Source organism: Oncorhynchus keta, chromosome 12, assembly GCF_023373465.1.
Source record: "Oncorhynchus keta strain PuntledgeMale-10-30-2019 chromosome 12, Oket_V2, whole genome shotgun sequence".
NCBI lineage: Eukaryota > Metazoa > Chordata > Actinopteri > Salmoniformes > Salmonidae > Oncorhynchus > Oncorhynchus keta.
In genome coordinates, this window is record NC_068432.1 from 47,810,897 (window position 1) to 47,823,651 (window position 12,755).

Below are 12,755 nucleotides of genomic sequence, written 5' to 3' on the forward strand. Positions count from 1 at the left end.
GTTCTTGTCTATCAGTGTTTTGTTACTTGTCATGTTTTTTGTCGGTCTCAGGAAGAAAAGCTGCTGCCTCTGCAAAAGCTAATGGGTATCCAAATAAGCACACCAAGGTGGATTTAAAACGTTAAGAATTGTTGGCGTCAGTTTCACACCTATTTTTTTTTGTCATATTCACAATCAACAGAAATCAAGCTTACAACAATTTTCTTTAGGACCTTTTTCTTTACGAAAAGACTGTCCATGATAAATTGCGTCATATTTAAGCGCGTAGTCAACCGGCAGAGTGACTATTGACCAGAGTCCACGATGTGCGGTGTTTTTCAAGCTGAGATACAAGGACAAACTATGCATTTTTAAGTAGAATAAATATTACATTTATTTGTAGATCTGTCCACTGTTATTCATAACTTTCGGTTACTGTTATACTGAGTTTTCCTGTTTTGAGGACAGAGAAGGCTGTTAGCTTAGCCTTTTAGCTAGCTAACATTAGCAACAGGCCAAATCGTGTGGATTTCAGCTAGCTGAACCAGCTCAACTCAAAATGAAGTGTCATTACGAGGTGTTGGGTGTCAAAAGGGACGCGAATGATGATGATATGAAGAAGGTATATCGGAAATTAGCCCTGAGATGGCATCCAGGTACAGTACACCTTGTTGCCGTGTATTTAACTTGCTAGCCAGCTAACGTTAGCTGGTAGCTCACTGATCAGAGAGGCCACGGCCAGTGACCTCATTGCGAGCTAAACTGTAATCAGTGTGGGAGACAAGTAGAACAAGATAGCTAGCAGTAACGTTAGTTAACTACCACCAGTTAGTTCGCACTGCTTTTGCACTGGTGTCATAGACATTCTCTCTTCACCAAACATGTGATGTTCCAACATCTTAATTCCATTTCCAGATAAGAACTTGGACAATGCAGATGAGGCAGCTGAGCAGTTCAAACTGATCCAGGCAGCCTATGAAGTCCTGAGCGACCCACAGGAGAGAGCCTGGTGAGAAACAACTTCGGCCTCATTATCCAAAGTAGTAAATGTCTTTTGATAATAATAATAATAATAAATAATAATAAATGCCATTTAGCTGACGCTTTTATCCAAAGCGACTTACAGTCATGTGTGCATACATTCTACGTATGGGTGGTCCCGGGGATTGAACCCACTACCCTGGCGTTACAAGCGCCATGCTCTACCAACTGAGCTACAGAAGGACCACTTTTTGACTGAGATCCATTACATTGTAAATTGTTTGGAGTATCCAAGATGACCAGTGTGCTGGGATTTCTTCCTAACTTTTTAAGGCCAGGACTTCGTATGGAAATGAGTAAATATTAGTGATCAGCACAGATCTATTGTCTTTCCTTGATTCCTTGCATTGTCCCTCCTTGTCTCCTTGACAAAGATGGGCCAAGGTTCTAGCCCTTGGACCTTCTCCTAAAATGCATTTTAAGGAGGAGAGAATGCAAGGAACACTCATTTAGGAAGAGTCAAGAGCTATAGTAATGCTAATACTGTGCTTCCCGCCTCTCGACTCCTGTCTCCAGGTATGATAACCACAGAGAGGCTCTCCTTAAAGGTGGGGTCAGCGGGGAGTATGCTGATGAAAGTGTTGACCTTGTTCAGTTCTTCACTGTCACCTGTTACTCTGGTTACGGGGATGAAGAGGAGGTGAGTATGACACTCAGGGAGGGAGCATCTCTGTCTTGGGGGAGCAACTGCATCCCCTAGTGAGTTCAGGTTCTTTGTGGACCCCAACCCAACTAGTTGCCCATCCCTGTTACTTTCTACCAGCAGAGGGCTGCAGAGTAGTACTCTAACATTATAATCCACTTTCAGCCTCCCAGGTCACAGCGTGTACTAGCATGTCTCACTGTGTGGATGTAGAAATGTAACAACACATGTGTATAACAGTAGAATAATGATTGTTACAGTGTAGTGCTTGCTGTGGAGAAAATGTGGATTTGTTGGCTGTACAGAGGATCCAATCCTTTTAAGTCTCCCTGTTTTTTTTCAATGGGACAAGCAGGTAAAAAGTGGTTTCCCCTCTCCTTTTCTCAGGGTTTCTACACAGTATACAGGAACCTGTTTGAGTCCATAACTACAGAAGAGATGGATCACAGTAAAGAGGAGGACGAGGAGGAAGATGAGTTTCCTTCGTTTGGAGACTCTCAGAGTGACTATGACACGGTAACATTTGCCCTTGTTAAACAGACAGACAGATATTTTATATATATATATATATATATATGCACACACACACACACACAGAAAGGTGCACAAACTTCATATACTTTTGTGTTCAGTCTCTGACCAATGCTGATAGTGTTCTGGCGTGAATAGAGTCATGGGCAGTAACTTGCAGTAACAGTGTCTATCTGTGTAACGTCAGTTCGGGCTATGTTTCAGCATGGTTACTGTATTCCATTCTGTGCTCTTGCTTAATCTCAGAATGGTTCTATAGACAATAGTTGATTTCTGTGAAATAACATTTGTCTGGTCCGTCTCTACCATTTGGACATTTTGCCCATTGGGATATATCACAACATAAGTCATTGTGTCATGATGATGATGATGATGATAGATACGGTGATTAAATGGATACATCATAAAATCCCAAAAGGTTTAGCACAGGGGTGGGCAAACGTTTAATCATAGACTCCAGTTCATAAAACACTTGTCTGTGTCTATAAAACCTTTTGGCTCGAGGTCCACATTGAGATATGGAAATTCAACAGAGGGCCGTACAGATGAAATAGAAACCCTTCAAGGGCTGTCGTTTGGCCAATGGTTTAGCAGCTCCACACTAAAGCCTATAACCATCGCCTGTACTGTACCTACCTCTCTGCTCCCTGAGCTGCAGTCATTGTCTATAGCGCTCTGCTTCTTCCTCCTCCCAGGTTCACCTCTTCTACGCCTACTGGCAGAGCTTCTGCACCCGGAAGAAGTTTGCTTGGAAGGAGGACTATGACACGAGGCAGGCTTCCAACCGCTGGGAGAAGAGGGCCATGGAGAAGGAGAACAAGAAGGTACTGTTGTGTTTTTGTTTTTGGCCTTACAGTGAGGCAGTAGTCTTAGAAAGAAACCAGAAGGTTGCTGGCTCAATCTCTGGGCCCGGACGAAGCAAAAATGGGAATGGAACTGAACACTCAGCTCCTGCCGTTGTGCCCTTGAGCAAGGCTATTGTATTCTAAGTGCCTGTGTTCCTATTCAGCCAGTGCATGTGTAGTTCATACGTGTGGTATGAGCCACGGAAGATTGGTGAAACTGACTGTTTTGTTATGCTCACAAATGTTAGGAAGTGAGACTTCGATTAAATGTGAGCCGTTTGATATTGAACCAAAAGCTCCGTTCTTTCAACACAACAGATCTGAATAAAGTGTTCTTCTTTTCAGGTTCGAGACAAGGCCAGGAAGGAGCGCAGCGAGCTAGTGCGTCAACTGGTGGCGTTTGTGCGTAAGCGCGACAAGAGGGTGCAGGCCCACAAGAAGCTGGTGGAGGAGCAGAACGCTGAGAAGGCCAAGAAAGTGGAGGAGCTACGACGCAAGCAAAAGCTGTCCCAGGCCAAGTGAGTTCACATAGAAATATGATATGTAGAACATATGCCTTCAACAAACAGAAGCTTTCACAGGCCAAGCGAGTGTTGCTGACTACATTGCAGTTGGACTGCACAGAATCACTGATCTATATACTTGTGTTAAAATAACCTTACCTTAAACTGATCCACTTAGACATGCTAAATGTCAGACTGCTGTCTAGATGTCAGGCCTCTGTCACTGTCTGGATGTCAGGCCTCTGTCACTGTCTAGATGTCAGGCCTCTGTCACTGTCTAGATGTCAGGCCTCTGTCACTGTCTAGATGTCAGGCCTCTGTCACTGTCTAGATGTCAGGCCTCTGTCGCTGTCTAGATGTCAGACCTCTGTCGCTGTCTAGATGTCAGACCTCTGTCGCTGTCTAGATGTCAGACCTCTGTCGCTGTCTAGATGTCAGACCTCTGTCGCTGTCTAGATGTCAGACCTCTGTCGCTGTCTAGATGTCAGACCTCTGTCGCTGTCTAGATGTCAGACCTCTGTCGCTGTCTAGATGTCAGACCTCTGTCGCTGTCTAGATGTCAGACCTCTGTCTGTCTAGATGTCAGACCTCTGTCGCTGTCTAGATGTCAGACCTCTGTCGCTGTCTAGATGTCAGACCTCTGTCACTGTCTAGATGTCAGACCTCTGTCACTGTCTAGATGTCAGACCTCTGTCACTGTCTAGATGTCAGACCTCTGTCACTGTCTAGATGTCAGACCTCTGTCACTGTCTAGATGTCAGGCCTCTGTCACTGTCTAGATGTCAGGCCTCTGTCACTGTCTAGATGTCAGACCTCTGTCGCTGTCTATAGATGTCAGACCTCTGTCGCTGTCTAGATGTCAGACCTCTGTCGCTGTCTAGATGTCAGGCCTCTGTCACTGTCTAGATGTCAGGCCTCTGTCACTGTCTAGATGTCAGGCCTCTGTCACTGTCTAGATGTCAGGCCTCTGTCACTGTCTAGATGTCAGGCCTCTGTCACTGTCTAGATGTCAGGCCTCTGTCACTGTCTAGATGTCAGGCCTCTGTCACTGTCTAGATGTCAGACCTCTGTCACTGTCTAGATGTCAGACCTCTGTCACTGTCTATATGTCACTGTCTAGATGTCAGACCTCTGTCACTGTCTAGATGTCAGACCTCTGTCACTGTCTATAGATGTCAGACCTCTGTCACTGTCTATAGATGTCAGACCTCTGTCACTGTCTATAGATGTCAGACCTCTGTCACTGTCTATAGATGTCAGACCTCTGTCACTGTCTAGATGTCAGACCTCTGTCACTGTCTAGATGTCAGACCTCTGTCACTGTCTAGATGTCAGACCTCTGTCACTGTCTAGATGTCAGACCTCTGTCACTGTCTAGATGTCAGACCTCTGTCACTGTCTAGATGTCAGACCACTGTCACTGTCTAGATGTCAGACCTCTGTCACTGTCTAGATGTCAGACCTCTGTCACTGTCTAGATGTCAGACCTCTGTCACTGTCTAGATGTCAGACCTCTGTCACTGTCTAGATGTCAGACCTCTGTCACTGTCTAGATGTCAGACCTCTGTCACTGTCTAGATGTCAGACCTCTGTCACTGTCTAGATGTCAGACCTCTGTCACTGTCTAGATGTCAGACCACTGTCACTGTCTAGATGTCAGGCCTCTGTCACTGTCTAGATGTCAGGCCTCTGTCACTGTCTAGATGTCAGACCACTGTCACTGTCTAGATGTCAGACCACTGTCACTGTCTAGATGTCAGACCACTGTCTAGATGTCAGACCACTGTCTAGATGTCAGACCTCTGTCACTGTCTAGATGTCAGACCACTGTCACTGTCTAGATGTCAGACCTCTGTCACTGTCTAGATGTCAGACCTCTGTCACTGTCTAGATGTCAGACCACTGTCACTGTCTAGATGTCAGACCACTGTCACTGTCTAGATGTCAGACCACTGTCTAGATGTCAGACCACTGTCACTGTCTAGATGTCAGACCACTGTCACTGTCTAGATGTCAGACCTCTGTCACTGTCTAGATGTCAGACCTCTGTCACTGTCTAGATGTCAGACCTCTGTCACTGTCTATAGATGTCAGACCTCTGTCACTGTCTATAGATGTCAGACCTCTGTCACTGTCTATAGATGTCAGACCTCTGTCACTGTCTATAGATGTCAGACCTCTGTCACTGTCTATAGATGTCAGACCTCTGTCACTGTCTATAGATGTCAGACCTCTGTCACTGTCTATAGATGTCAGACCTCTGTCACTGTCTATAGATGTCAGACCTCTGTCACTGTCTATAGATGTCAGACCTCTGTCACTGTCTAGATGTCAGACCTCTGTCACTGTCTAGATGTCAGACCTCTGTCACTGTCTAGATGTCAGACCTCTGTCACTGTCTAGATGTCAGACCTCTGTCACTGTCTAGATGTCAGACCTCTGTCACTGTCTAGATGTCAGACCTCTGTCACTGTCTAGATGTCAGACCACTGTCTAGATGTCAGACCTCTGTCACTGTCTAGATGTCAGACCTCTGTCACTGTCTAGATGTCAGACCACTGTCACTGTCTAGATGTCAGACCTCTGTCACTGTCTAGATGTCAGACCACTGTCACTGTCTAGATGTCAGACCACTGTCACTGTCTAGATGTCAGACCACTGTCACTGTCTAGATGTCAGACCACTGTCTAGATGTCAGACCAGATGTCAGACCTCTGTCACTGTCTAGATGTCAGACCTCTGTCACTGCAGTGTCAGACCTCTGTCACTGTCTAGATGTCAGACCTCTGTCACTGTCTAGATGTCAGACCTCTGTCACTGTCTAGATGTCAGACCTCTGTCACTGTCTAGATGTCAGACCTCTGTCACTGTCTAGATGTCAGACCTCTGTCACTGTCTAGATGTCAGGCCTCTGTCACTGTCTAGATGTCAGGCCTCTGTCACTGTCTAGATGTCAGACCTCTGTCACTGTCTAGATGTCAGGCCTCTGTCACTGTCTAGATGTCAGACCTCTGTCACTGTCTAGATGTCAGACCTCTGTCACTGTCTATAGATGTCAGACCTCTGTCACTGTCTAGATGTCAGACCTCTGTCACTGTCTATAGATGTCAGACCTCTGTCACTGTCTATAGATGTCAGACCTCTGTCACTGTCTATAGATGTCAGACCTCTGTCACTGTCTATAGATGTCAGACCTCTGTCACTGTCTAGATGTCAGACCTCTGTCACTGTCTAGATGTCAGACCTCTGTCACTGTCTAGATGTCAGACCTCTGTCACTGTCTAGATGTCAGACCTCTGTCACTGTCTAGATGTCAGACCTCTGTCACTGTCTAGATGTCAGACCTCTGTCACTGTCTAGATGTCAGACCTCTGTCACTGTCTAGATGTCAGACCTCTGTCACTGTCTAGATGTCAGACCACTGTCACTGTCTAGATGTCAGGCCTCTGTCACTGTCTAGATGTCAGGCCTCTGTCACTGTCTAGATGTCAGGCCTCTGTCACTGTCTAGATGTCAGACCTCTGTCACTGTCTAGATGTCAGGCCTCTGTCACTGTTTAGATGTCAGACCTCTGTCACTGTCTAGATGTCAGACCTCTGTCACTGTCTAGATGACACTGTCTAGATGTCAGACCTCTGTCACTGTCTAGATGCCAGGCTGATGTCAGACCTCTGTCTAGATGTCAGACCTCTGTCTCCTCTCCTAGACTGGCGGAGGATTACAAGGAGCAGAGCTGGGTAGCCATGTCTGAGATGGAGAAGGAGCTGCAGCAGATGGAGGCTCAGTACGGAAAGGAGTTTGGAGACGTGTCAGAGAGCGAGGAGGAGGACCAGGGAAGAGGGGGTCAGTACAGAGCAGACCTCTCGCATAGTAACTCCGGTCTCAGACTGTGAAAACGCCAACGCACTCGGAGAAGGGCTAGATATTTCTCCATACAGTAGCAGGCATATCTTAATCTACCGTAACTTCTGCGTGAGTAGTAATGACAAGAATGGATTGCAATTTCTAGCAGTTTGCCATGTCACATTTAACTGGGTGCGTTCATTTACCACCAGATCTGAAAGCGTTTTTACATTGGTTTATGTGGTGGTTGTTCTTCTCATACAATGACAACAGTCTCCATGTAACACATCTGGTCTCCACAGATGAACAGAAAGATGAGACCGAGGAACTCCTGGATGACTATTATGATGACCTGTACTGCCCTGCATGTGACAAATCCTTCAAATCAGACAAGGCGTAAGTAGTGAGGTCGTGTTCATTAGGGCACACAATGGAAAAGGTTGCAAAGCAGTCTGCATTGGGAAAACGAAATGAACATTTCTTACTGGTCAAATCCAGGTATTCCCAGTCAGTTTTCTTCCTTTTGGTGCAGAATGAACACAACCCGGTTCAGTTCAGTTCATCACCTGTTATTTTTTTTGCACAGAATGAAGAATCATGAGAAATCAAAGAAACATAGAGAGATGGTGGTATTACTACGGCAACAACTGGAAGAAGAGGATGAGACCCTCGGTCTGAAGGATGAGGATGGGGAAGAGGAGGATGAAGAACTAGAAGAAGCACCAAGACAAAAGTAAGTTCAAAGATATATTTTTCTCCATCCAAAATATGAGAAACTACTTGGATGTTACTGTTGTCATTGGACAATTTGCCATTTATAAAATAGTGTACAAAACATTAGGAACATGGGTCAATCTAAATAACAGTCAAAAACTGACACATATTGAAGGGGATTTTTAAGATAGATATTTGGTCTGAGTCTCAAATGCTGATGTTGCCTTTCGGCATCTAGGGTGGAGCTGTGTTTATCAGACCATGAGCCCCCCGGTATCTAGGGTGGAGCTGTGTTTATCAGACCATGAGCCCCCGGCATCTAGGGTGGAGCTGTGTTTATCAGACCATGAGCCCCCGGCATCTAGGGTGGAGCTGTGTTTATCAGACCATGAGCCCCCGGCATCTATCTAGGGTGGAGCTGTGTTTATCAGACCATGAGCCCCCGGCATCTAGGGTGGAGCTGTGTTTATCAGACCATGAGCCCCCGGCATCTAGGGTGGAGCTGTGTTTATCAGACCATGGCCCCGGTATCTAGGGTGGAGCTGTGTTTATCAGACCATGAGCCCCCGGTATCTAGGGTGGAGCTGTGTTTATCAGACCATGAGCCCCGGTATCTAGGGTGGAGCTGTGTTTATCAGACCAGAGCCCCCTAGGGTGGAGCTGTGAGACCCCCGGTATCTAGGGTGGAGCTGTGTTTATCAGAGGGTGGAGCTGTGTTTATCAGAGCCATGAGCCCCCCACCATGAGCCCCCAGCATCTAGGGTGGAGCTGTGTTTATCAGACCATGAGCCCCCGGTATCTAGGGTGGAGCTGTGTTTATCAGACCATGAGCCCCCCCCGGTATCTAGGGTGGAGCTGTGTTTATCAGACCATGAGCCCCCCCGGCATCTAGGGTGGAGCTGTGTTTATCAGACCATGAGCCCCCCCGGCATCTAGGGTGGAGCTGTGTTTATCAGACCATGAGCCCCCCGGCATCTAGGGTGGAGCTGTGTTTATCAGACCATGAGCCCCCCGGTATCTAGGGTGGAGCTGTGTTTATCAGACCATGAGTCCCCCGGTATCTAGGGTGGAGCTGTGTTTATCAGACCATGAGTCCCCTGGTATCTAGGGTGGAGCTGTGTTTATCAGACCATGAGTCCCCTGGTATCTAGGGTGGAGCTGTGTTTATCAGACCATGAGTCCCCTGGTATCTAGGGTGGAGCTGTGTTTATCAGACCATGAGCCCCCCGGTATCTAGGGTGGAGCTGTGTTTATCAGACCATGAGCCCCCGGTATCTAGGGTGGAGCTGTGTTTATCAGACCATGAGTCCCCTGGTATCTAGGGTGGAGCTGTGTTTATCAGACCATGAGTCCCCTGGTATCTAGGGTGGAGCTGTGTTTATCAGACCATGAGCCCCCCTGGTATGAGCCCCCGGCATCTAGGGTGGAGCTGTGTTTATCAGACCATGAGCCCCCGGTGGAGCTGTGTTTATCAGACCATGAGTCCCCTGGTATCTAGGGTGGAGCTGTGTTTATCAGACCATGAGAGCCCCCGGCATCTAGGTTGGAGCTGTGTTTATCAGACCATGAGCCCCGGCATCTAGGAAAATATGTCTTCTCAAGAAAACGTCTGTAGTGTCTGAACGATCTGTTGCACAAACTATGTAAAGATGACTCTCACGAACACGGTGTTCTGCTCTACGACCTTCCCAGGCCTCGTCTGAAGTCGGGACACAGCCCATCTGCCTACTTCTGTCTGTATCGCCCCAACAGTTTGGCCTACATGCTAATATGACCCCTCTATGGAAAGGGGAGTGTCTCACGAACACGTTCATGTGGGCGTCCTAGAGCAAAATGCCTCTCGAGATTAGTCTGAAACTAGCCGGGCACCAGTTAAAAATGAATGGAAGTATATATGGAGATAGTTTAGTGTCTAAAATAAGTTTCCTGATCTTTTCTTTTCTCTCTGATATAAAACAGATTCTTCAGAACATCCTTCCTTTCTAATCTTTTTATCCCTGTATGAAGCTCTAATTCAATGAGTTTCTATGAGCTAATATCAATAAGGCCTAATTCAATGTTTCCTGCTATTCCTTTTTTTGTAAGGGTTGTAAAATGGCTAAAGGATCCTTGGGTATGACCATCTTAAAACAATTCCATATGTTAGCTTAACCTGTCTCCTTGGGTATGACCATCTTAAAACAATTCCATATGTTAGCTTAACCTGTCTCCTCCCCTTCATCTACACTGATTTTAGAAGTGGATTTAACAAGTGACATCAATAAGGGATCATGGATTTCACCTGGTCAGTCTGTCATGGAAAGAGCAGGTGTTGTTAATGTTTTGAACACAGTGTGTAAACAGTGGTAGGTGAATAACGTCATTTTAACGTCCAGGCTGTCTAAAAAGCAGAAGAAGAAAAAGAGACAACAGCAAAATGGGCGGAGCCCCACAGAGGAGGTAGTCGGGAAGGATGTGGCCCCAGAGCCCACCTCCACAGAGGAGGTAGTAGGGAAGGATGTGGCCCCAGAGCCCCCCACCACCCCCACAGACAATAGCCCAGAGAGCCCTCTATCAACACAGACCAGCGGTGAGGCAGAGGACCCCCAGCCTGCCTCAGAGCCCCAGCAGGCAGCTGTGGACAAACCCTCTGAGGACCCAACAGAAGACGGACAGCAGGAGGAAGACCTCACAGCCACAGAACCAAAGAGGTGACCTGACCTTCCACCATCTTCTATCAAAACTAGTGACAGGATGGAATTGACAGTATTTAGGATAAAGCAATGCATCACTAGCCTGGTCCTCGATCAGTTTGTGCTGTCCTGAGTTGGCAAGACGGCAAAACCGACTTGGGACCATGCTAGAGCAGTGCTGATATAATCATTAGCTACTATACAGGTATGTTCATGCATTCTGACTTGTAACTTAAAACACATCTTTATCAGCTCTGGAAAGACTAAGGGGAAGAAGATTGGAGGAAAGGACAGCAAAAAGAATGTCCAACCACAGGGAGGAGTGGAGAAAGGAGGAGCAGAGGTTTGTACCAGCCACAGCTACCGCTCCTTAATTGATTCATCAATCCAGGAGGGGTTTATACTAACTAGAACTTGGTGCCCTTAATTGAAATGTAATACAATGATTTCATTACCCTGTTTAAGGCTGCTTAAATGCATTTCTCATCGACTTGAGTTAAAATTGCCCGTTTTCTAAAAGTATTCACAGGTGTTTTTGTTGTTACACGGTTATGAGATCATTAATGAACCATTCCACTGTCTTTTAACTCCCCGAAGGAGCTGAACCTGCGCTGTGTGACCTGTCACTATGAGTTCTCTACCAGGAACAAACTGTTTGACCACCTGAAGACAACAGGACACGCTACAGCTGTGTCACACGGTGGCAGTGCACCCGCCACGGTCAAGAGCAAGAAGGAGAAGAGGAAGAATAGATGATGGGGGATACACGAGGGGCCAAAGACTAACACCAGCCACTGGGCTGTAGAGATGGACTACTGTCTTACTATATATTATAGGAGGCCACTCATGGTATTGAAAGCCTGGATTTGTTTGTTTTTTAATGTTAAAGATTGTCTGAAAAGGAGTTGAAGACTGTCTGATTGCTGTTTTTAGGTTTTTGCATGTTAGAAAACAATCAATAGGTCCAGTCATGGAGGACTGGACGTTGCCTGGTGATCCTGCGTAGCCAACTCTTATGGTCGTTGTCATGCCAAATGACCATAGCAGTTGGCTTTGCAGCACAAGCAGATCTGAGACCTCCGGGCTAGACTGGACAAAGGAGTTGTAGAGTGTTTTTGTCTGGCCTGTCTGGAGGTCTGTCTCAGGGTTTCCCCCCTAGAGATAATGTAAGGAAGTGAGCCAAGTCCAACTGATATCTACTCCACCCTTCCAATATGACCATGTTAGAGGTGCTGCCACTGTACCTGCTCAGAAGTACATGCTGCAGAATTCAGCATTGTGTCCACGTCCATTTTGTGTCCACGTCCATTTTGTGTCCACGTCCATTTTGTGTCCACTGATCCTTTGACGTTTTGGTCAGAGACATAAAGCAACTGGACGTTATTCCTGTTTTGAACGGATATTGTGATGCTGCTGCTCACTCAACTCTATATTTATTCAAATAACAATCTGACTCCACTCCGCAGCTTCCACTTTCTTATATAAAAAGAAGATACTGCATAAACACTGACACGTTTCATTGAATTTGCCTGTAAAGAACAAGGTCCTCGCACTGTTAAAGCTCTCAATTCAAAGCTTTATTGACAACGGATCTTTGTCGGGTTATTTACCTTCTGTGACGAAGACATGTTTTGGATAGAAACAGTCAAAGTGGTGTATTGGGAGCTTTAGTGTGTGGTGGCCTTGTTCTTAATTAGCCCGGAGCCTAAGTTTAAGGATGTGCATAAAACGTCAACTTTCCATTTAATTTGCCGCCATGTCTGATGAATAAATGGTTCGTGTTTATGGCTCACTTCAAATCTATTTATGAAGGGTTTCTCAATCTACTTATAATTACAATTCAAAGAGACTATTTACAGGTAAATAAAGGGGAAGGTGAGTGGGCAATAGAAGACGAGAAAAGAGCCGGCGCGTATGAATTGTACCATCCTACTCAATGTATTTCATCTATACCTAAGCAAGTAACTCGTCTACCCAAAGTCTC

General features: G+C 46.2%; 1 protein-coding gene across 1 annotated transcript; it reads left to right on the plus strand.

The window, feature by feature from the left end:
* The first annotated feature begins 247 nt into the window (after nucleotides 1–247).
* dnajc21 (DnaJ heat shock protein family (Hsp40) member C21) lies at nucleotides 248–12,563 on the plus strand. The gene is made up of 12 exons (XM_035783077.2): nucleotides 248–635; nucleotides 895–988; nucleotides 1,537–1,660; nucleotides 2,051–2,179; nucleotides 2,890–3,018; nucleotides 3,385–3,557; nucleotides 7,249–7,385; nucleotides 7,688–7,781; nucleotides 7,972–8,118; nucleotides 10,475–10,789; nucleotides 11,024–11,114; nucleotides 11,369–12,563. Exons 1-12 carry the CDS (start codon nucleotides 539–541, stop codon nucleotides 11,525–11,527), a joined length of 1,689 nt encoding a protein of 562 aa, XP_035638970.1. The 5' UTR covers nucleotides 248–538; the 3' UTR covers nucleotides 11,528–12,563.
* The last annotated feature ends 192 nt before the right edge of the window (nucleotides 12,564–12,755 follow it).